Here is a 24,867-nt window from a genome sequence, read left to right as displayed (position 1 = left end):
CTAAAACTAAGCAGCTACCGTATCAACCATGTACATCCATCCAATGCAAATCTATTGTTTGCAGCAAAAAAAGGGGGAATCAAATACATCAGCCATAGTGTAAATAGCTGGAATGTTCTGTTTGGGGAATTAAGGTGAAAAGTCAACCCTCATAAGTTTTTGCAGATACATGTGTATGAACGTATTTAGGCAGAACAGCCAAAAAAATCCATGCCAACGCTGCGGGGGTAACCTTCCACCACCTTCATTGCCACGGGATCAACCTTCCAGTAGTGTGGCCCACTCAGGAAATTGGCAAATCCTGTCAGAGGGCAAGAAAGAGCATTTGCAAATTTAACAACACAAATTTTACCAGAGGCAGAAAAAAAAATACTAGTTTACTCCCGATTTCCTCACCGTACACATCCTGAAAGGCTGCGTCGATATGGCCGGGCACTCCTCCCCACTCATGCATGCTGTGAGGATGCATATTATCGACTCGATTCTCATCAGGATTGAACTTCCAGTAAGAGTTGGACTTGAAGAGGTAGACCATCTCTTCCTGCTTCAGAGCTGCTTGGATATCCGTCACAGGAATGCCAAGCTGTTGCACCGAATCTGGTCCTGTTATCTTCCTCGCAGCATCGAACACCCAGTAGCTGTCACCTGTCACGGTGAAAAGATGGAATAAAAGTCTAAATGCGGTCCTCTACATCGAATTTTTTGACTTTTGAGTCTGATTCGGCTCAAACTTTAAAGGGGAACTATGCAAGTCCGGTCGCTTTTCCTCTGTTCTGCTAACCCTCCTCCCGGCCATGTGCATTTGTTCACAACGAAGTGAGAAAGCAATCCATGGAGCGGTGGATAATGCTATTTATCATATACGCGTAACAACGTGTACATATTTGTGCAGCGAAGCCTTATCTGTATAAACAAGATATTATGGGTTATGGGGCGTGTTTGTGTCATGGTGCCGTCGAGACAAAAGCTGGGACACCGGGTTGTATAGGCTCTGATACAAGGCTGGTTTTTGGGCAAAAGATGCTACAGTATGTGGAGGACAGAGAGCCTCCAGTCTCCCTGTAACAAGTTACAAGTCATTTATTTAACTCACACAATTACACAATTACATCACAATCACAATTACTCTGAAGCTGTTTTTTTTATTGAGTTAAAAATGAAGCATAGTTAAAGCAGAAGTAAGCGATCCGGTCGTTTTGGCTAATTTTCTGTCAGCAGATGGAGTTAGCAGTCCCCGTGTAGCCGATGTCATATCTGGCCCTCTGCGTTGTGTTTCTCACGGCCTGCCCTAGGTGGGGTTCGATCCCACGACCTCCCGCACCGGAGGCGACGATGCTAACCTCTTCGCCAAGAGGTTGACAACCACTTGGCGGGTTGGTTAGCACGTCTTTTATGGGTGGAGTGAGTGCACATCCGTTACACCCGCCCTCATCATGGATCTATTGGTCCTCGTCCCTACGTCACCACATTCACGCGCATCCCTTGGCTGTACACACAGAGAGGACTGCCCCTTTATGCCGTTCTCTCTCCTCATTGGATAAAGGTTGTAGGATACAAGGAAAGTTTTCTCCTCAGCTTACAGCAGAGCAGAGTGACTGACAGACCCGTGTTTCGGACCAAACACTCTATATAAGTGATTGCCGTCGGAAGATATAACAATTTAAGACTTATATTAACACAAATATTCCGCTTACTTCTGCTTTAAGCTAAATCCTGCATAATTCGTCTTTAATGTAAGAAATTCCATTTCCACCAGGGAAAGAAGGTAAATATCCGTAAGTTAAGTCCTAATTATAGGTTAAAAAGTCCTTTAAATGAGATACAAAGTTGAAATTAGAGATTGAAGCACATTCTCTACATTTCCCCATCTTTTGTCCTATTGTTGCTCACAGTCTCCTTTTTCCATAAATGTGCAGATTCACATTCATCAAACTCAAAGTGATAGTTATTTGATGTGGTTCAGGTGTGAGGTGCAGACACTGAGCAATGGGCAGCTGTGAACGGGCCTACTCACAGAAACCTGTTGTAGCAACTTAAAAAACTCGTGACTAACCTTTGAAGAACCAGATGTTGCCAGACCTGTCTTCATAAGCAGCATCAATGGGGTCAGGAATGCCATCCCAGTGGCGTGAAGCCAAGGCTGGATAACCAGCCTGTAACTGTCCATCACGGATTCTCCAAACATATCTGGACTTAAAGAAGAACAGCTCCCCTCTGATCATGGACACTGCATCAAAGGTGGTTCTGCAGACATCTGGCTGTGGCACAACAACACACACACTGGCAGGTCAATTTTTAAGAATCTTTACAAAAACATGAATTTACAACATAAAAACTGTGATGCTCTGGGGTCTATTTTCCATCATTAGCGTCATACCATTCCATAGTCAATCTCATTGGTCTCTGCTATGTCAGGTATGTCTCGAGGGGGGCCGTACAGATACTGAATCCCCCTCTTGTCGTCCTCGCTCAGACGCAGAGGGTAGGAGTCGCTGTAGAAAGGACACATCACAGCTTCGGGCTCCAGAGAATGCTGCAGGCCCAGGACATGGCCAAACTCATGAGCTGCCACTTGTAGGAGATCAGTACCTGTATGGGACGGCAAAGGATACCAGACAAGTCAATTAAAATCAATGTTGCTGTCGTTATTTGGTAAAAATCAAATGAATAAAGCAGGTTTTTCTTTGTCATAAATCCAGACCTGTCTTTACCTCAGAGCGTCTCATTTACTCACCCACATCGTTGCCTACTGTCCAGTGCTCATCATAGTCAAAGTGGACCTCTCCCTCTCTGTGTGTCCGGGGGAAGAAGGCGTGGGCCAGGATTCCTCCAGGACCATCGAAGGGTAAGGAGTCGCTGTGCCAGTACCTACAGTGAAGTGAAACAGTAACATCACACGTTTCTGTATGCTTGGTTTGTTGCAAATCCAGGTGGAGTGATTGGAGACTAAAATTAATTTAAATTGGATCAATTAAAATATTTGACCTCAGTCTTTTTTCTGAGGTTAAATTTTCCAGCTTAAATGAGAACTTGTTAAGGTAAATTGCATTGGACATTACTCAGGTGAGACAAACCTCCCTACAACAGCTGCAGGGCATGAACAAGAGCAGACCTGCTGGCAGTTAGTGAGCATTAAGTGCATGAAATGAAGCATTACATTTTTTTTCTTTTTATCAAGCATGATAGACCATTGCTTTGGTCAGGGATGGGCAGGAACCAACATCAGCTGCCAGCACCACCTCCTCTGGCTTGTTAGGATCAGCACACGACTGGGAAAAGCCACTGAAGTTTCCACATACTGTTTCCTAGATATGTATCAATGGAAACACAGTGAAGAGAATGGAATGTATTTGTATATGTGGGGAGAGGTGGGCTTAAGATCCACCAAGCCAAGGGGAAATGAATGCAGATGGAAGTGTCACAGAAACAACCCATATGTGGATGCAGGGCATACCAGGCATGGAGTAACTAGACATCAGAGTCCCATCAGAAAATAATACACCCATTGAAATGTAGGACATTATAATTTTTAATTTTCAATTCATCAACTGGTCGAAAAAAGACGTTTATCTGGAACTAACCAACCCACTCAGTCTTCCTCCACACAGGCAGGCTCCGCTGTATCACTCCGCCTGTCAGCTGTTTAGATCAGCGGCCTGCGGAAGAGGCGGAGTGATACAGCGCGTCACGGAGCCTGTCTATGTGGAGGAATACTGAGTGAGTTGGTTAGTGCAGTAGTTAGATAAACTTTGGTTAGGGTTAGGGTGGGAAATCCAAGTAATTTGACATATTTGAGCATTTTATAAAAGTAATGCAATAGTTACTTTCCCTGTAATTAATTACGTTTATCATTTAGTAACTCTGTTACTAACTCAGTTACTTTTGGGGGAAAGTAACTAGCAACTATATTTAACATGTAACTGACTGATATCCTCTCTAATTCGTATTTATTTTCAGTATTTGGTTTGTGTGTGGTGAGTGGTGACACTAAAAAAAAACAATAGTGTGCAAAGTGAATGTCAATCAGTCAGTCAAAAACATGGAGCAAAATATCAGGGACATATTTTCTTGACTGACAGAACAGACGATGGATGAATATGTAATTGCAACAGATTATAATTGCAGTTATGGAAGAGAGTTAGAAAAACAGGACAAGACTCAAACTAAACAAGAGTTTGGCAGATAAATTGTGAAACTTCACACAGTGAGTATACAGTGAACCAAGACAGTTGTTATGACATGGAAGTGTCGTAAACCAAGAGCCAAAATGTCTAATCCGGTCTGATAAAATCTGTAGCTGCGGGCGCATCATTAAAAAATCCTGCCAAACAAGTCGGGCTCTGCGCTCATTCATGTTTGTGATCTGCTCTTGATTTCTGGCTGGTACACATCTGATTTAGTTTTTCCCGGGTCAATCTGACAAAAAGAAGATAAATGGACAACAGCAACTGCCAACTATCGGCCTGTATTTACACTTTCAACAGCTGGGTACATGCATTTCTCAACACAGTAATTACAACACAAGTGAATACTGTGGAGAACATGTCATTGTTTTGAGATGAAACGCACTCAGTAAACACAAGTCTCAAAGATTCATGAACCGTTCTCTCACTCAAACTCAACCATCACCAAACGCACCAGCATGAAACTGGTCCAAACATTAATGCAACACAAAACTATTCTACATTTATCTGTTTTTTACATCTAAAAGACTCATAATGATCACATGGCTTGATATTTTCATTATTCCTCAGCTAAAAAGAAAATATAATTGAACAGTATATAAAATCTAATTGAAACAATGTTTGGACTGAACAGAATAACACAACACAGAACCTGCTGAAGTCTCTCCCACTGCTGGCATTGGTGCAACTAAGTTTTTCCGATGGTTACACAAGCATACTCTTATATACACAATTAGACACAAGTTGTTGAATTACATTACAGAAACAGACATGAGTGAGTGAGTGAGTGAGTGAGTGAGTGAGTGAGTGAGTGAGTGAGTGAGTGAGTGAGAGATATTTGCAGTTAAAAAGATCACCATACATGTTGAGAAGAGAGGAGGTTCAGAGCCTCTCTTCTGATTGGTTGACTGTTTTTTGAGTGATTCAATAAAATGATAGCAGATTTCAAGTAAACACTCTTTTCGCGATTATTTTTCAATTATTTTGCAGAATAACATATTGAGATATTAGAACTTAAAGGGATAGTTCAACATTTTTGGCAAATTCACCCTTTGCCATAATCCCAATAGTGTTAGGAGTAGGTTTGTTACCTTTAATTGTTGGTGCAAGTTGTTTTTTGAACAAGATAATAATGGAACGTTACGAGGCAAATGCAGGGACTGCTTGCCGAAAAACTGCCCGCAACGGGAACGCACATCAGCAACTCTGTCTCGTAACGTTCCATTATTATCTCATAGTGTGGTGAATGTGCAGGTCACAACCACCAGAGCGTTGTGGAGTTGTTGGATTGTGTATTTACAGTAACAAGTTTGATAAGGGAAACCTAGAAATCCCATGAGCCTCCGTAGCGTAGCTCTGAGCAGCTCACGGCTCTGCTCCGCCGTTCTAAAAATTGCTTGCACTGACAATTAAAGCTAATGAACCTACTCCTAAAACTATAGGGATTATGGCAATGGGCCAATTTGCCAAATGTTTAACTATCCCTTTAATAAATAAAAGACAGTGGGCCGGGCTCTGATTGGCTTTACAGTAAACCCAATTTCGGCCTGAGTTGCTGAATCGTATAACGACGGTCTCTACAACAAACCTGTTAGAAGCCTGTGAGTGTGCAGTTTGCAGGTTGTTACCTGTTGAAGTCAATGATGATGTCAGCTTTCTCCGTGGTGACCTCACGAAACCTCAGCGGAGTCACTGCGCTCCAGACACCGAACGCCTCCTGGAAGACACGCCGCACTTTGTCCTCACTCATCTGCCAGGGGAAACGCAAAATCCTATTGGACACAGACACACACACACACACACACATATTTGTATCCTTGAACCAGATTCATGCTGAGGATGTGATGTCTGACCGTCCAAATTTGCTGCCAAAATCTGGTCTCATATCCTGTCTGCTTCCTGCAGCTGGTGTGTTGTGGAGTGAAGGAGTTTTGCTCATATCTTTATTCATGTCACGTTCATGTCGTGATGTTCCCCTTCCACATCCTTCTGGTCTTCAGTCCCAGTCTCATGCTCCTCTAACCTGAACTTTGTCAAATGACCTCGTCAAAATTCTCCACTGAAATTGAAATGACAAGTTTGATCAATGTGACCACTGAAAATATTGTGATCATTGTGGGTAATGACTTTTGAACTAGTTCCATCCACTCACTCTCCCCAGCACCTTATTATGTATTATTCACTTGTTTTCTTGTAGGATAGCATCAACACTGCCAATTTATTGGACAAATTAAATTATAGATAGATAGATAGATAGATAGATAGATAGATAGATAGATAGATAGATAGATAGATAGATAGATAGATAGATAGATAGATAGATAGATAGATAGATAGATAGATAGATAGATAGATAGCTCTGACTCTTCTTTGGTTCAGGGCACAGTTGACAGTGGGTTTATGGATTTTTTCATTATTGGAACCAGCTGCCTGCTCCTGCACAGCGCAGCTAAACTCTGAACCAAAGCATAAAATGCTGGGATGTGAGATAAAACATCGGCTGAACGACAGTGAGCACCGTCAGCGAGGGTTACAGTTCTCTGATTGCCAGCGACTGCTTTGTATTAGAGTTGTTTATGTGTTTGAAGTTGATTTATTATGAGATCAGCCGCCTCCTCGAAAGAAATTCCTGTTATATTTGAGATTTTTTTCTATGAATCTAATCTAATGACGTAAGCTGAATGCTTGCGTAAATGACTCCAGCTTGCATGTTAAGCATTCTAATAGAAGACAGTTTCACAAAGTCCCCTCTTCCTCGTAAACACACACACACACACACTGTACGTGCTCAGATCTGCTCTGTGTACTGTAGCCTACTATCAACACATGCATGCACCCACACACAGCTCCACTCAGTCACGCTGACCATCCTGGTAAACACATAAATTAGCAAACATAATAACAGCCAAGCTTTTAATTACACTGTGATCCCATGTTTTACAGGGCGGCTACAACTCCGCTCGTTTTGCTGCTTCGACAAATTTAATCTACAAACACTCAATACCACAGGCCCTCGTGCTTTGTGGTGTAGAAGATAAAATGTAAACACATTTTTCCTGTGAATACCCATTAGCTCGCCTGTCTCCACGCCCCCTCCTGTCCTGATTTCAGAGGTCCATACCAAACTAAAAAGCATCTGCTTTGTTTTAGAGTCCTGCCGGAGAAACTGGGTTTGTTCTTTTGAAGGTCATGAAACCCTCAAGACAAATTACAGAGAGGGGCTGTCTATTAGCTGAAGCAGTGCAGGGGAGAGCAACAACTGGGACTTTGTGGTCTTTTTCTTGTCCTCTTGTGCTTTTTCTTTCACCTCATATATTTATTTGTCCCATTATTTGTGTGTGTGTCTCATCTCGGTCCCTGCTCCTCACTATACTCAGCTGCTTTGCATCATGCAGTCCACCCCTCTACCTGTACCACCAGCTGCTTCTCTCTTTGTATTCACGCCACAGACAGGCTCAACATCTCAATTTGCTCTGAGTCATTCTAAACTTTTAGTAACGCCGTTGTTTTGCTGTTGTTACATTTTTCTGCTTTGGATTCATGCTCCTGCCAACTGCCACGTTTTAGCTCGTGTCTTGTCTTGCCAGCTTGGATGTTGTTCACCTGCTCAGCTCTGTAGATTCATGTCTGTAAAGCCATCACTGCCATTGTCCTGGGGAATCACCCACAGCTAGATTGACCAGATACCAAAAAGACAAATGTGGGACAAATACAATTTTTATGTGGGACAATGTGGGACATTTTTTTAAGAAAAAGGGGTTTTATACGCACATCATGTTGTTCAAGGTGCAAGCCTATTGGCTTATGTCTATAGGTGTGGTCCCATTGTTCCTAAAAATTGCACCTCTGTGGTCGAAACATTGTGTGAAATAAAAATTATTTTGTGGCAACTAGTAAGTGTGTAGCACACTCAATTAAAAGGGATAGTTCAACATTTTGGCAAATTGGCCCATTGCCATAATCCCTATAGTTTTAGGAGTAGGTTCGTTACCTTTAATTGTCGGTGCAAGCTATTTTTAGAATGGCGGAGCAGAGCCGCGAGCTGCTCAGAGCTGCACTACGGAGGCTAATGGGATTTACCTCATCAAGCTCATCAAATACACAATCCAACAACTCCAAAATGCTCTCGTGGACAAGTTGTGACCTGCACATTCACCACACTATGAGATAATAACAGAACGTTATGAGACAGAGTTGTTCTTGAGGTGAATTCATGCAAAACCGCTGATGGAAGATGAAGTTTTTCGGCAAGCAGTCTCTGCATTTACCTCGTAATGTTCTGTTATTATCTCATAGCTGAGGGATTTTGCAGGTCACAACTTGTCCACCAGAGCGTTTTGGAGTTGTTGGATTGTGTATTTGATGAGTTTGAAACCAAGAAATCCCATAAGTCTCTGTAGCGTAGCTCTGAGCTCACAGCTCTGCTCCGCCGTTCTCAATAGCTTGCACCGACAATTAAAGGTAACGAACCTACTCCTAAAACTATAGGGATTATGGCAATGGGCCAATATGCCAAAATGTTGAACTATCCCTTTAAAAAAACAAACTCACAGACTGAAGGTTTCAGTTATACTACTGGTGCTTTCATCCTCCAAATGCAAGACTGCATCACAAATTAAGCAATTATATACTACATAATTATGAGGGTGTATAGTTGTAGAATTCCAGTCTGCCAACAAAGACAAAAAAAACTCTCTGTGGGTATCCTTCCTCTGGCTTAACCCAGCTGTGACGACCTTCCCATTTTTAAGTATCTATTACACGTTGTCAATAAAGATTTGAAAAAAAACAGCAAGGAGGGATAGATGAAGAGGGTGACAGGCTAACCTGCGCTTCAACTGCGTGTGCAGACTGACTGACATGATGATGTCACTCATGCATCTCGGTAATAACAGCCTTCTGTCTTTCTTCAGAGCTGTCAGAGTGAGATTATATAAAGATGTCAGTCTTGCAGTGGTGTTTTTGAAAACTGGAGCTAATTTAAAAAGTGTGAGTGGCATGGGAGAGGGGATTCAGATCATACCAACACTTTACAGAGAGACAGTCAGTCTCTACTCTGTAATGTCTGAATTTAGAATTTGCTTGAGAAGCGTGCTAATCTCACTCCACAAACCACTTGACTAAAAAGCAAGCACAGTCATTATTACTGTAATAGGCAGTGACCAATGACGAAACAACTAAATAATTACAAACCAATGTGCTCACAGAGAATATGGGTGTTTCTTACTTGTAAGTGAGGTCAGTCTTTTCCCAGCGTCCTCCAAACAGAGCGAACCGTTTCTTGCGCTGCTGCCTGCTCAGGCCTCCCTTCTTCTTCAGGCTGTAGTACGACAGGTCAACCTTGGTGAAGGCGGGATAGTCCGGGACGCCACAGCGGGGCCGATTCCAGTACTCGGTGTCATTTTTGGATGTGGGCACCAACTTAACGTGGTGTTCTTCATTTAATGTGTCCTGCTCATGCCGGCCCCTCTTCTTCAGGCTGACCTGACTGTTGCTGTGGGGCAATCCCTGCAAACACAGTCACAGTCACAGAGTTTAAAATCATAGCAATTGTGGTACCTGTTTTCACACTGAGCATTGCAGGGTGCATTTCTATGCTGATGACATCATCTAGTGTGGCAGCAGCTCTACCATAGACCAGACTTTCTGCAGATAACATACTGTACTATTGGTTTATAATGAAGTTTCTCATGAACTCCTAAAAAGTTGTGTGAATTAATGTTTTTGTTGAGGACGCTAAGGGAGGAATACTATTTTGATTCCACATTATATGTGTCAAGACTCTCTAGATGATGTCATATAGTCTAGTAGGAAGGAGGGGTCCCAATGTCCCCGAGACAAACATTTTTGAAACATGGTTTTTTAGGACCCTCAAGGTGTCTACTTAAGATTTTTGCTTGTTGCCCGGGACAACTAATGTCCCATGGGTGTTTTCTGGCGGCCATTTTGAATTTATGTCCGCACGAATGGCGAAAATGCCAATTTTCATAACTCCTAAACCAGACATCATGCAAAGACAAATGAACACACTTTTTCTGATAATTTTAACACCAGGAATCAAATGAAAAGGTCACCGAGATGATAAAACCACTCTTTATCAGAGAAAAATGAACTCCAAGTAGTATTTTTGTATAAATTACTCAAAAAAAGTTCGGAAATGTTTTTTCAGTCCATAATTTCTCCCTTTTAATAACTCCGGTTGGTGTTGTCTTTTAGACCGATAGAAAGCCGGATTAGTCACGTTTCCAACGAGGTACAACTTGTAAGGATTGTGCATTCATGGAAAGCGCAACAAAGCTAAACATGTGGGAGCGACCAATTTAGAATTCTGAGAATTTCACACCAATAAAACGCCATTTTTCATAACTCCTAAACCAGACATCACACAAAGACGAATGAACACACTATTTCTGATTATTTTGACACCAGAAATCAAATGAAAAGGTCACTGAGACGGTAGAACCACTCTTTTTCAGAGAAAAATGAACTCTCGTGTATTATTTTAGTATATATTACTCAAAAAAAGTTCGGAAATGGGTTGGGAAATGTTTTTTCAGTCCATAATTTCTCCCTTTTAATAACTCCGGTTGGTGCTGTCTTTTAGACCGATGGAAAGCCTGATTACTCACCTTTCCAACGAGGTACAACTTGTAAGGGTTGTGCATTCATGGAATGGGCAACAAAACTATACGTGTTGGAGCGACCAATAGAATTCTTAGAATTTCAATACGCCAATTTTCATAACTCCTAAACCAGACATGATACAAAGACAAAAGAACACACTTTTTCTGATAATATTGACACCAGGAATCAAATGGAAAGGTCACCGAGATGGTAAAACCACTCTTTGTCAGAGAAAAATAAACTCTAAGTAATATTATAGCAAATAATAGCTACTACCTAATTGACAGCTAAAACAGGTTCAGGGTTCCTATACGCAAGTATGGAAAGTATGAAAATATATGGAATTTGATTATATTCCCAGGTCTGGAAAAGTATGGAAAATGGAAACTATTATATGGAAATATATTTATCTCTTAATGCTTATCTGGGTTTGGTCTTAGTTATTTGGGTTAATTATTTAGTATGCGGCGCTACTGTACCTTTCTACAATCTCCTGGAAATTATTTGGTGACATAATTGTATACAAATTCAGAATAATGAAAACAATCGATTAATTGCATAACTTATTTACATCATACACATCTAATTACTCACATAAAAATAAAAAATATGGAAAGTATGGCCATTATCTTTGTCCATCTCATCATCAATCTGTCCAATTTGCCCACTATTTTCTTTCGGATCTTCGTCCTGGCCAGGTTCACAGATGTTAGATGTGATTGGCCATACATCAGACATGTGAAGCCCTTTAGCTGCTCCTGCACCTCTGGTTTGACCTTAGACTTATCACCCAGCTGACTGTAAAAAGATTGTTGGGATAATAGGTTTTCCCTTTTTAAGTGTACCAAATACCATACCAAATTCAAAAATATAAAATAATAATCCACCAACCTGAAGGCCCTTTGGAATTTGGGGTTCTTTTGGAGCTTTTTGAGTGGGGCCACCTTGCCTCTGCCCTTAAAGAGGAGCTAAACAGGATTTCTCCCATGGCTATGCTACATTTTTACCTTAAAGGAGAAGTAAGCGATCTGGTCGTTTTGGCTAACTTCTTGTCAGCCAATGGAGTTAGCAGCCCCCGCCCTCGTCATGGATCTATTGGTCCTCGTCCCTACGTCACCACATTCACGCGCATCCCTTGGCTGCACACACAGCCCTTCATGCCGTTCTCTCTCCTCATTGGATAAAGGTTGTAGGATACAAGGAAGTATACAAGAAGTTTTCTCCTCGGCTTACAGCAGAGCAGAGTGACTGACAGACCCGTGTTTCGGACCAAACACTCTGTATAAGTGATTGCCGTCCAGACTAATTGTGATAGTTGTGATAGTTTACTATGTGACTTGTAAATTGTTCTGTCACGTTGATCAGCTGATGGTGCTTGTCCGTACCAATGTCAATGAAGACAGTGAAGCTGATGGTGTGAGCGTGGTGAAGGAGGATGACAAAGATGTCAGTGTCTGGGGTCCTCACTATTGCAGACTTAAAATCTCAAAAATGTTAACTCACGATGAAAAGATGTGGCGTGACGCTCCTGCTGATTCTGAACAAAGACAAAAATCAGTACTCAATCTATATCACCTGCGCTTCACTCTCTGGCTGTGCCCACCGTCCCCTTTATCTCCTCCCATAAGGACCTCAGAAAATAAAATGAAATCAAGCGGCCAATACACCCAGCTTGATAGCATGACGTGGGTAGAGGACCACCCGGCTGGCAGGCTCCTCCTGGTTAGAGCGGGGAGCATGGATCTCAGTGACCACAACCTGAAATAGCACAAAATACATGATACGATAGCTTGGCAGAAAAAGGTGACCTATCCTAGGTATGGACCAATGAACTTACTTCTCCTCCTGATGATATTAGCTGATGAGCTCTTCCCTCCATGATGAGAGTAGCTGTTTCACACTTCATCAGCCAAGATGCTGCCCCATTACTCCCCCAGACCTTGAGCATCAACTGGCAGAGCTGCTTCTTGTTCTCCTCATTGCCCAGAAAGAGTTCGAAGTCCTGGGGCTTCTTTGTAGCTGTACCCTGCACTATAAACCTCTCCGAGAAACCATACACCAGCCTTTCCTGTCCCTTGATGGAGTCTTGTTGGTAGGAGTCATTGGAAAAGGGTTCTTTGCCAAGACCAACAAAGCCAGCATGTTGCCTTCCTCTTACATGAAAACACTGATGAAGTAGTACCCTACCCCAAGGATGTCATCTTCATCCAAGATGGGAATGCCCTCTTTCATGCTCTCACAACTCTACCTCACACATTTGGAGAAATCTGCCTGCAGATACTAGACCAGATGAAGCCAACTTCAAACTCTTTCTGGGCAATGAGGAGAACAATTACTGCAAGTCAAGAGTGGACTTTGCTCACCTGCCTCCCTCCCTGCCAAAATGGATGTCACCAAGTAATTTCCAGGAGATTGTAGCTAGCTACCATATTTTCCAGACTGTAAGTTGCGCTTTTTTTAGTAGTTTGGCTGGCCATGCGACCTATATTTAGAAACGACTTAGGCCTATACATCAAAAAATATACACTATGTCATCTATGACCACAAGAGGGCAGGGAGGCTTTTATTTCTAAATTCTTACTCATTCAGTAGCTCATCTTCATCTTCCTCATGTGCTGTTATCCTCGCTGCGCTGTCGGACCTGGGTCTCTGTCTCCGTTGCACTAGCACTTCACTCCCATTCAAGTCAATTCAGAGTATTTCACAGCGTGTTCTGCGGTCCGTCTTTGGTCTCTGCTCCAGTCCTGACCGGGCTCCTACACGGAGCAGAGACCCAGGTCCGACAGTGCAAGGCTGTCCCTCTCTGAAGCAGAGGAGAGGTCGGCTTCACTCCCGTCAATCTTCACAGACAGTCCACAAAAAGTTTCTGATCATATCCTCACCAGTTTGTTCCAGGTGACAGAGTTGTTTTTCTTTCTTTTTTTGACCTGGCCTGTAGTAGGCTATTTGGTGCTGGCCTTTATTTGTTTGTGTACACAAAGCCCTGGCAGTTATATGAGACCCAACTGTTAATTAAATGTTTGAAAAATAAATGCGACTTAGACCAGTGCGACTTTTTTTTCCTCTTCATGACGTATTTTTTGACAGATTAACCCAACTTTAGATAAGACCAAGATATGTATTAAGATAAATATAATAGTTTCCATTTTCCATACTTTTCCAGACCTGGGAATATAATCAAATTCCATATATTTTCATACTTTCCATACTTGCGTATAGGAACCCTGAACCTGTTTTAGCTGTCAATTAGGTAGTAGCTATTACTTAGAGTTTATTTTTCTCTGACAAAGAGTGGTTTTACCATCTCGGTGACCTTTCCATTTGATTCCTGGTGTCAATATTATCAGAAAAAGTGTGTTCTTTTGTCTTTGTATCATGTCTGGTTTAGGAGTTATGAAAATTGGCGTATTGAAATTCTAAGAATTCTATTGGTCGCTCCAACACGTATAGTTTTGTTGCCCATTCCATGAATGCACAACCCTTACAAGTTGTACCTCGTTGGAAAGGTGAGTAATCAGGCTTTCCATCGGTCTAAAAGACAGCACCAACCGGAGTTATTAAAAGGGAGAAATTATGGACTGAAAAAACATTTCCCAACCCATTTCCGAACTTTTTTTGAGTAATATATACTAAAATAATACACGAGAGTTCATTTTTCTCTGAAAAAGAGTGGTTCTACCGTCTCAGTGACCTTTTCATTTGATTTCTGGTGTCAAAATAATCAGAAATAGTGTGTTCATTCGTCTTTGTGTGATGTCTGGTTTAGGAGTTATGAAAAATGGCGTTTTATTGGTGTGAAATTCTCAGAATTCTAAATTGGTCGCTCCCACACGTTTAGCTTTGTTGCGCTTTCCATGAATGCACAATCCTTACAAGTTGTACCTCGTTGGAAACGTGACTAATCCGGCTTTCTATCGGTCTAAAAGACAACACCAACCAGAGTTATTAAAAGGGAGAAATTATGGACTGAAAAAACATTTCCGAACTTTTTTTGAGTAATTTATACAAAAATACTATACTTGGAGTTCATTTTTCTCTGATAAAGAGTGGTTTTATCATCTCGGTGACCTTTTCATTTGATTCCTGGTGTTAAAATTATCAGAAAAAGTGTGTTCATTTGTCTTTGCATGATGTCTGGTTTAGGAGTTATGAAAATTGGCGTTTTCGCCATTCGTGCGGACATAAATTCAAAATGGCCGCCAGAAAACACCCATGGGACATTAGTTGTCCCGGGCAACAAGCAAAAATCTTAAGTAGACACCTTAAGGGTCCTAAAAAACCATGTTTCAAAAATGTTTGTCTCGGGGACATTGGGACCCCTCCTTCCTACTAGACTAATAGTATCATAGTATTTTTTTTTTTTTTTTTTTTTTTTTTTTTTTTACAATTTTGGTTCAGCCTTTCCACTTATTTTTATGAATTTTTACAGCTGCAGTGTTTGTCTGTGGTGCTATTTGCTGCCATAAATCCCTTCATAATTACAGCTGCAATGACACTAGTTACACTCACTGTTTTGTTTTGTTTTTGTTTGTTTGTTTTTGCTTTTTACAGTGTAATTAAACTAGACAAGTCACAAGTCCCTGAATTAGATAATCATCAGGAGTGTTTTTAGAAAACATTAGTATGTCACAATTAAGTCAACCTCTGGCCTTTTTAATATATAATACCATCACTTCATCATTTCACCCTGTTAGACATTCGAGTTCAGTTGTGTGATGATTCATCAGTTATGCCCAAAGACGTGTTTTGCCAAAATTAATGCTAATGTTAGCTAGTTTCTAATTTTAGCCCTACAAAGAACAAAATGCGACTCAACTTTACTTGACCAACATGTTTTGGCTTGTAGCCTTCATGCTTGAGTAACTTTAACCTTAAACAGGGCTGTTTCATAGGGGAGAAAGATGATAACAGTTCTAGGGGCCCACAGCAGATCAGAGCCCACAAAAAACCCCAGAATTCATAGCAACAGCCCTGGCCTTAAGTAAGCGTTTAGCTTACTGTTAGCCAGGTGATATTATTCCCTTAAGTTTGTGCTAACTCGTCATTTGATCACCGATAGAAACTGTCATGTATGATCTAATCTGATGATGTGAGTGTCTCATTGCTGTGCTGAGTGTCTCCTGACACGCTGAAGTCAGCTGCTTGTTGACCTGTTTTCTGTCTGTTTTTGCTGACTCAGCTGTGCCATCAGACTATGATTGTTGGTACAGTTTAGGTTCAGAGCTGCTGAGTGGGCTGTTTCAACCAGCAGACAACAGGCTGGACCACTGCACACCACTGTAAACAGGGCTAAAGTGAGACAGTATATAAAGTGAGAAGTACAATTGAGCTGCTGCTCTCTTGTTGTGTCTTCCCGTGGTATTGATATAGGAACTGGGTGGTCGTAACAGGCACACAATCCCATGGTCACACAAGAAGCAACAAAAACATGGAGACAAAACATGTCTATTGTTCCCTCAGGTCCTTCTGTGTTTTCATCTGCAATAAGACCACCTGTAGTTTCAGAGCTTTGAGCTACTGTAATAAAGAGCTTGTCAGACTGAACTCATGATATATGAATCTAGACCAGAAAAAACCCCACAACCACTAATCTGCCAGCTCAGACAAACACCTGCACTCTTTGTTCTGCGAAGCAAACGGAGAAACAAACAGGATCATTTCGACTTAATCATCAGTCATATCACTGAGTCTCCTCCGCCCACTGTGGAGGGTCATTAAAGAGGCTGATTTATTGATTATTTGTTCCTCCTGCCTGAAAAGCAAATTAGACAATCAATGAGAATACTTTAGTGCTTAAGCAAAACTTCAAACGGGCACTTGTGTTAAAGGATTACGGCCTTGTTCAAATACAACACAACACCATCAAAACCTTGGCTGGTCCTGGATCAGCCTTATAACAACAAAGTCTCTGATGTGAGCTCAGCTGCAGCCATCTGGGCCAAATGCAGCTGTTCATCAGAGGTGAGTTACTGGTGAAGAATGGTAAGAAATTCAAAATCACAAGTTTAGTTCCCAAAGCAGTCAAAGATGTGTACACAGACAGTACATCCATATATCCCCCTACTTTACCGTATGTTCTCAATATGCTTATTAATGAAGATGGAGCCTCTCCTCTGGAATGGACAGCTAAGGTCATGTTACCACAGCACAAAGAGGATTTCAGTGCATCTGTAATTAATCATGTATACTTTGTTTTGAGACATGAATGGTTTTGTTATGTGCGCAATATAATATTAAAGAGGTCGTTTAAGTTTTCTCTGGGGCTGATTGTGGTTTCTTGCCAGAGGCGGATGGTGATGAAAGCCTCGAGCTTCATCTTTGCATTTATGAGACAAATGCCTCATCAAGACAAACTGGAAGCTACAGCGAGTCGGTGATGAGCGCTGCAAGATGGTTGGTGTCGAACTTCAGCGGTAGAACAGACGTTAATGTTTCTTTCGGCCTCTGATGACAGATGTTGGTGAGTTAAGGAACAAAGTTTAATGCTGAACTCGACATTTTTTCAAGAAGGCTCCACTCCGCTGATTTCACTGCCTGCGTAAACATCTGTGTCATGTCTGTTGGGCTCTGAATGGGGTCTTTTAAAAGCTCCAAAAAATGACCCAGATGATGTCATCAGGGTAATTAACTCATTTTGGGCTTATTGGACCTAAAAGCTTTGACATTTCACACATCCTGGGTTTGACAACTAAGTTTACAAGGTTGAAACGTCAGCATTTAGAAGGTGAGCCGATGAGCTGCAGGAGGTGAAGGGTCCACTGTTTATCTTTGTAATTGCTCTCCAGTCTCCACCAAATCCCCTGCATACTTTTATAAGTCTTTACAACTCAACACATACTTAGTCTTTTAAGACTTTTTAAACTGTTGTTCCAATACAATTTGTGTTTAAAAAGAGAGAGGGGAAAAAAAGCCCCAAAAATATATTTAAAAAAAGAGAAGAAATGGTCAAATTCCAAACACCTACACGATATTTTGCGATCACTTCCATGGTACACTTTATTACTATGTCTGTCAAAGAAAAGCAGCCAATCCTCTGCTGGGGAGGTGAACACCTGGAGTAGACCTGTGTAGGTGGGCACATGCAGCGCTGGCTCAGGAGATCGGTGCCAGGCGAGCTGATTGGACGGCTGCTGCTTGTTGACTAATCACAGCCTTTTAAAAGCAGTGGCGTGGTGAAGCCTCTGATGATGCCGCACACACGGAAAAATAAACCCATTGGTTGTTGCTGGGTTACCTGTGTTGGCAGGTCTATGTGTGCCAGAGAGGGTGAACACGCAGTAGAGCTTAATGTAATCATTTCTTTTTATGTTTCAAGTGTGTGTGCAGTCAGTGTCTGTGCCAAGAGAACCTATAGCAGTGAGTCATCTTGCATGAAAAGTGTCAAAAATGATTAATTAGGGGGTTGCTCCATAGTCAAATGGTTAGAACACACTCTGTGTTGGCATGGCCTGAAGTGGCGATCGCCGGTTTGATTCCAGACTGAGGCTTTTTTCAATGCATGACATTTAGAATCAGAATCAGAATTTTATTGCCTTTAAGTAGGAGATAAAACTCAATCTTTAAAGGTCCAGTGTGTAATATTTGTCAAGGTTCATTGGCAAAATCTGAATATATTACCAATGAATATATTTGTATACAGTAAGTGTATAATTGCTATAAAATAAAATCCATTTGGTTTTCGTAGCCTTATTCTTCTTTTATATATACATACAGCAAGCGTCTTGCTTAAAGAGTGCCGCCATCTTGTGCCGCCATGTTTGTACGGAATGGAAAATCCAGCCAACCAGAGAGCACGTTTCAAGAGTTTCACGTTCATAAAAACACAATAGACAAATAATAGAATCAGAATGCTAGACGTCACTGTTTTGTCCTCATTTTACACCCTGCACCTTTAAATAAAGGTATTAAATGCCAACAAAACAAAAACAGATTAATTAATAATTAACATATTTGCGCATGAGAGTGATCATTTAACATCTGAGTTGGATTTTCACTCTGAAGCAAAAAAACAAACATGCTGAAAGGAACAATGGCTGCACCGCATTGGGTACAGTACATAATAATGGAGCGTTGGGTCCGACCACTTCAACGGAGCTGCAGCCACAGACTGAACTGCACGACAGTTTGAGCTGAGTGACAGCGCTGAGTCGAGTGTGTGGCCCAGCAGCAAGTTTTTCATTTAGGAAATCACAAACACAAAGCTCGAAACAAAGCTCTGTGTAGTGTGTGCGAGGGGGGGGGGGGCAGGGGGGAATCCTAGAGATGGAGACAACATGTCACCACACGACAGTGCGGCTGCCGCGTTTCGCCCAAAAACTGACGTGCCCGAGCATCGACCCAAATTAAGTCCATGAGCCCGACTACACAGGGGAGCATTGTTGTTTTTATCTAATAGGTGGCATCTGTTACAGTGTGGAGTCTTTGTTGATGTCACTCAAACATGTAAATACAATGTGTGCATGCAGGTAGGGACAGGCACATAGCTAGGAAACTGTGCACCTCACACACACACACACACACACACACGCACAAATCTTCTCCTCAAACCCCCATAAAGCTCCATCACACTCAGTGAGCAGATGTCTGGAAATTCCCAGTTCAGTCATGACATCAGGTCGTCTGCACCCTCACGCTGTTAGGCTGTTAGGCTGTTATTGGAGGTTTTGGAGGATGCTGATCTGACAATAGTGAGGATGACTAACCTCAGGAATCGCGATAATAAAAATGTGGGGAGAATGTGATTTAAATTCCCCCCAAAAACCACCACTCAGCAGATGTGATAAGATCTTCGGCTCGTGAAAAGTCCTAACTTGAGATAAACGATTGCAAATAGTGGAGGAAAACTCTCAAGGGTAAATATTTGACCACATAGTCCCAGATGTTTGCAGGCATTCCATGTTTTGCACACAAACCGGCTGACTCTGCCAAGTGGTGGGAATGTTTGCGACATAAAGCGGATTAGTATGAATGGAGATGAGAGATTGATCCTCCACTGTAAACATCTACTCAACTCTCCTTCTTCTCAATAAAGGTTATCTTTGTGGATTTAACGGTGATTAAGGCTGATCTCATGGATTGTAGATTTAACTTTATTAAGGATTTGAAACAAGTCGTTTGACATCTTCATTTTGTAGTTTATATCCGTTATTTTCATTTTAATTTGGATGAAAATTTCAATGCATAGTGAAGCAGTTCTGCAGGAGTTTCTGGACAGATTATCATATTGGAAATCCCTCACAGTAACGTTTTTGGTTTTGTGCAAAATAGAATCCCTTTTTTCATGAAGTCGACAAAACACAGTATGAATGGTCTGTGTTTGATGTTAACTGAATAAGAGAGACAGGAAATGGGAATCAAACTGGGGCCGCTGCAGCGAGGACTATTGCCTGTGGAGCGCTTGCTCAGCCCAGTGAGATATGAGATGCCCCATGTGTCTTTTTGTTTTTCAAAATATACATGTTAGTTAGTGTTTCTTTTTCTCCTATTATTCACAGCTTAACACATTTTTACTTCCATCTGCAATTCAGATGTGTTTGTCTAGCTGTGTGGGTGACTTCAGTGGTTACTGGATCTCCAAGTCAGCATTCACCCACTACCATCCTATTGCTCGATTTCTCATGTGTTTTGTTTTTGTTTTTTTGATTTTACCATAATTCTTCTTTTTTGCATAATCGGTTGATGGTGCACTAATCATTTTTAACTTTGTAATCCTTTTTAGCCACGTCACTCTCCCTCAAAGGGCGCTGCCTTTTGCCAGGTCACCATTGTAAATAAGAATTTGTTCTTAAAGGGATAGTTCAACATTTTTGGCAAATTGGCAGAGCTGCTCAGAGCTACGCATGGAGGCTTATGGGAATTTCTTGGTTTCCCTCATCAAACTCATCAAATACACAATTCAACAACTCCAAAACGCTCTCGTGGACAAGTTGTGACCTGCACATTCACCACGCTATGAGATAATAACGGAATGTTACGAGACAGAGTTGTTTTCAAGGTAAATTCATGCAAAACTGCTGATGCGCGTTCCTGTCGTGGGCAGTTTTTCGGCAAGCAGTCTCTGCATTTGCCTCGAAAACAACTCTGTCTCGTAACGTTCTGTTATTATCTCATAGCGTGGAGAATGTGCAGGTCACAACTTGTCCACCAGATCATTTTGGAGTTGTTGGATTGTGTGTTTGATGAGTTTGATGAGGGAAACAAAGACATTCCATTAGCCTCCGTAACGTACTGTAGCTCTGCTGAGCAGCTCACGGCTCTGCTCCGCCGTTCTAAAAATAGCTTGCACCGACAATTAAAGGTAACGAACCTAGTCCTAAAACTATAGGGATTAGGCCTATGGCAATGGGCCAATTTGTCAAAATGTTGAATTATCCTTTTAATGACTCACCTGATTAAATATATAAAAATAAATAAAAAGGTTACCTTAGGGTCAACTAACCTGGCTAACCCACAGCTCGGGCCTTTCTACAGGATCACAACATTAAAAATCTAAACCCAGGCACCGAAGCAGCTGAAAGCTGATGCTGTTACATAGACTGAACTGAACAACCCACCTCAGACAACGTGGCTCCTGTCTGACCTAATCTCTGAGTGCCACCTGCAGCACCCAGACTACATGGAAAACATTTGAACCTTATTCAAAGTGAAAGTTTCTCCCCAGGTGCACAGAGAAATGACCCTGATGAAGCCACAAGCTGAAACACGTAGGCCTGATAATGAAGTTATTCTGTACAGTGCAGCTGTTGCTGGAGTCTTGACCTCTTTCACCTTGTTCAGCAGACAATGCTGTGTGTGTGTGTATGTGCATGCGTCAAGGTGAGCTAACTCCTTCCTGTCCTGACCCAGTGTACAGGGATGGTCGGCCACGCTGAATGTTTTCTGTGTATACAGCATGTTTAGTTTAGTTTTTTAGTTTTTCCTTTATTTGTTCGAGAGGGACAGTGTACATTAATGAACATTTAAAAAAAGATAAAATGTAAATGCACCCAATTATAGCCAAAAGGCTAATTTCCATTAATTTCCATGTCAACAATGTTTAACAGTTTTGATGGCAAATATGACACGTTTGAGTTTCCTCAACTAAAATTTTTGGCTGCTGCTGCTGCTGCTGATGATGATGATGATGAGTAGACCCTTACTACTGTGTATCAAAGCAGTCACCTCGCTAAGCCCCGCCCATCTTCACCAACCATTCAACCCTACAGGATTTGGTTTCTCTGAGTGTTTCACCTGAAATCGTACTTTCACAGTCAGCCAATCAGATGAGAGCCCACCCACCTGTTTGAGAAGCCTGGGAGAGGATGTACCGTATAAAATTACATTGAAATAGTTCTTGGTTCTTAAAACCACAATTATAGTATATCCTCTTCTGGAAGAGCACTTCAAAGAAAACACAAGACACACAGAAAATACAGGGTTTGAACTGTTACTACCATTCAAGTCAGTTTCACACCAACAAATCAGTTCCCCCATTAGCAATTGCTTCCATTTTTAAATATACCTTATTTAATTTAACAGTGTAGAGGAGAATGTATGTGTTTACAGCAAAACACAATTTGTAACTTGAATTAATATAAACGTCAAGCGGTAAAAAAAAAAATACAACATTTTCCTCTTGAACAAAATAATAAAGTGGCAGATAATGGAAAAATCTTCTTTTTTTTCCCAGTTGCTTTCGATTTAACCTCCTTTGAAATATATGACCTGGGCAAATGAGAATATGCACCGCCCAAATAAAATCACATACCCTGAGGCAAGTAGGCTACAGTGTAAATGTGCTTAGTCTCTCTCAGCCACTAACAGAAGATGCTGACATTAAACATTAACATACATCAAACCAGCAAAATGAACAGAAATCATCCACTGTCAGTCACCAGGTGATGGTTTACCCCTCACACAAAGTGCTGACAGGGTCTGAGTGCAACTTAGGAAGATTCATCTGTTAACAACTAATCTGATTTAAGCATCAAGGGCCTAATAATGAATATACTGTAGCTGCTATAACTGATACAGTGTTGTCTTGTTTTCTGCAGGCTCTTTGTGTGACGCTCAACCCCTCTGCGGGGTTATTCAGTCCGTTTGCCTGCTCTGTCTCTCTAAGTAGCTATCTGCTGTTTTCTCCCTTTTTCCCTGAGTCAGCAAACAAGCTGAGATTTTAACCTGCACCACTTGCCAGACGACTTGCCTCTGCCTGTATAATCTGACTCTCAGTCAAGCTGTTGACAGCTACGTCGGAAAATCCATCAAGCTGCACAACATTTCAAATGCATGCACACACGTATACTGCATATGTGTGAACGCATGCATCACAATGACATAACATGCATAATGTTTTCCTGATTCTCTCCTGTGGTTAGGCTACTTGTTTGATGCCCAGAAGAATTGCAGTTTGTGAATTATAGAAAGCAGCCAACAAACAAGCACACTCATGCACAAAATGAATTGTAGCTACACGACCCACTTCCCAGGGTTAACAATGATTTCAGATGTCAGGTATTTCATCTGAACAAAGCTGACCTGCATAGTCGACCATCACAAGCTTTCAGTCAGCAAACCTCTCTTCACTTACATGTTAACTCAAGCATAGAACAAAAGCATTTCTTAGTTTGAATGCAGTCTGCTAGGAAACTGAAAAGTTGGACATTGTCATTTTGCATTTAAATACAACTAAACAAGTATCCTAATGCACAATATCATTGAATTACTTCAGGAATAAGAAACAGTGCAGCTGATTCTTGACCAATGCAAACCACATTATGAACTAGGTCAGTTACTGTACACTCGTGGCATCTTCTATTGTCCTGGAGCCCCAACACTGCATCATCTGTGGCACAGACTCCACCTTTATCTCCGTGTCTCTACGCGTCTGTGTTAGACTCACCTGGAGCTGTTTGGTCCTCCGGTCGTGCACCGGCAGAGACTGGACGCACAGGAAAAAGTGCAACATGCTACCGCAAAACACCACAGTCCACATCGTCGCGTCCACTGGCAGAGAGAGAGAGTGGCTGTGAGTGTGTATGTGTGAGGATGTGTGTGTGTGTGGAGGGATGAATGACTGCAGGGGGATCCGACTTCTTCAAACCACACTTTTACGAGCTCCCTGCTCAACTACTCCACACACGTGGTTTAACCCCTTTGGCTCCACAGGCAGTGCCACTGACGGAAATGAAGAGGGAGCTTATATGAACTCCTCCGCTCTCCTGTGAGACTGCCCATGAATCCCCTGAGCTGAGGAAGTGGATGGCAGGACAGAGATGAGCTGAACGTGTGTGATGTGTTGTTGTGATTGTGATGTTAGTTTGTATACTGACTCTGTTGTCAGCTGTGCACTGTGACTCATTACTGGGCCTCGGTTATCTCACTTATGAGGAATAGAAAGCACAGAGTCACTTATTACATCACTAGTCTTCAACTCATTTTATTATCTTGAGGTAACAACACATTTCAATTGATTGATTGATTGATTGATTGATTGATTGATTGATTGATTGATTGATTGATTGATTGATTGATTGATTGATTGATTGATTGATTGATTGATTATCAATTCTCAAAAGTTGCTTTTTGCTGTAATATTGACATTTCATCATTGGCCCCATAATGGGAAAAAAAAATCACAAGGTTTAAATGTGCTGTTAAAACGGCTGCACTGAGGAATATCTTGGGCTCCATTTGTTTTTAAAATTTTATTTTATATACATGCATACAGATACATACATACATATATACACACACACACACACACACACACACACACACACACACACACACACACACACACACACACACACACACACACACATATATAATGTATCAAAAGCAAACAAACAAACAGCACCCTTCCAATTCCCCCTCCTAATCCAAATCCCCACCATGGTCTCAGGTATTACATCTCATTTAATCGCAGACAAACTTCATAAGCAGCATCAAAAAGAATATTGAGCGAAAAAAAAGGAGACAAACACATGTAGATCATATTGACATTAAAGCAGAAGTAAGCGATCCGGTCGTTTTGCCTAATGCTGCGTTCCAGGCAGGCTTTTGAAACCGTAAATTACAG

General features: G+C 41.5%; 1 protein-coding gene across 1 annotated transcript; it reads right to left on the bottom strand.

Moving 5' to 3' along the window:
- Nucleotides 1-185: 185 nt before the first annotated feature.
- On the bottom strand, nt 186-23,781 carry LOC310994263 (stromelysin-3-like; the record flags this gene model as incomplete). The annotated part of the gene is made up of 8 exons (XM_083982879.1): nt 186-301; nt 397-645; nt 2,054-2,258; nt 2,378-2,589; nt 2,735-2,868; nt 5,813-5,956; nt 9,412-9,692; nt 23,689-23,781. The coding sequence occupies 8 exons, from the start codon at nt 23,779-23,781 to the stop codon at nt 186-188; spliced, it is 1,434 nt and encodes a 477-aa protein (XP_083839005.1).
- Nucleotides 23,782-24,867: the final 1,086 nt, after the last annotated feature.

Source organism: Trachurus trachurus, assembly GCF_905171665.1.
Source record: "Trachurus trachurus genome assembly, chromosome: 12".
Classification (NCBI taxonomy): Eukaryota; Metazoa; Chordata; class Actinopteri; order Carangiformes; family Carangidae; genus Trachurus; species Trachurus trachurus.
Note: the sequence above shows the minus strand (reverse complement) of the source record. Positions and strands in the feature narration are given on the sequence as shown.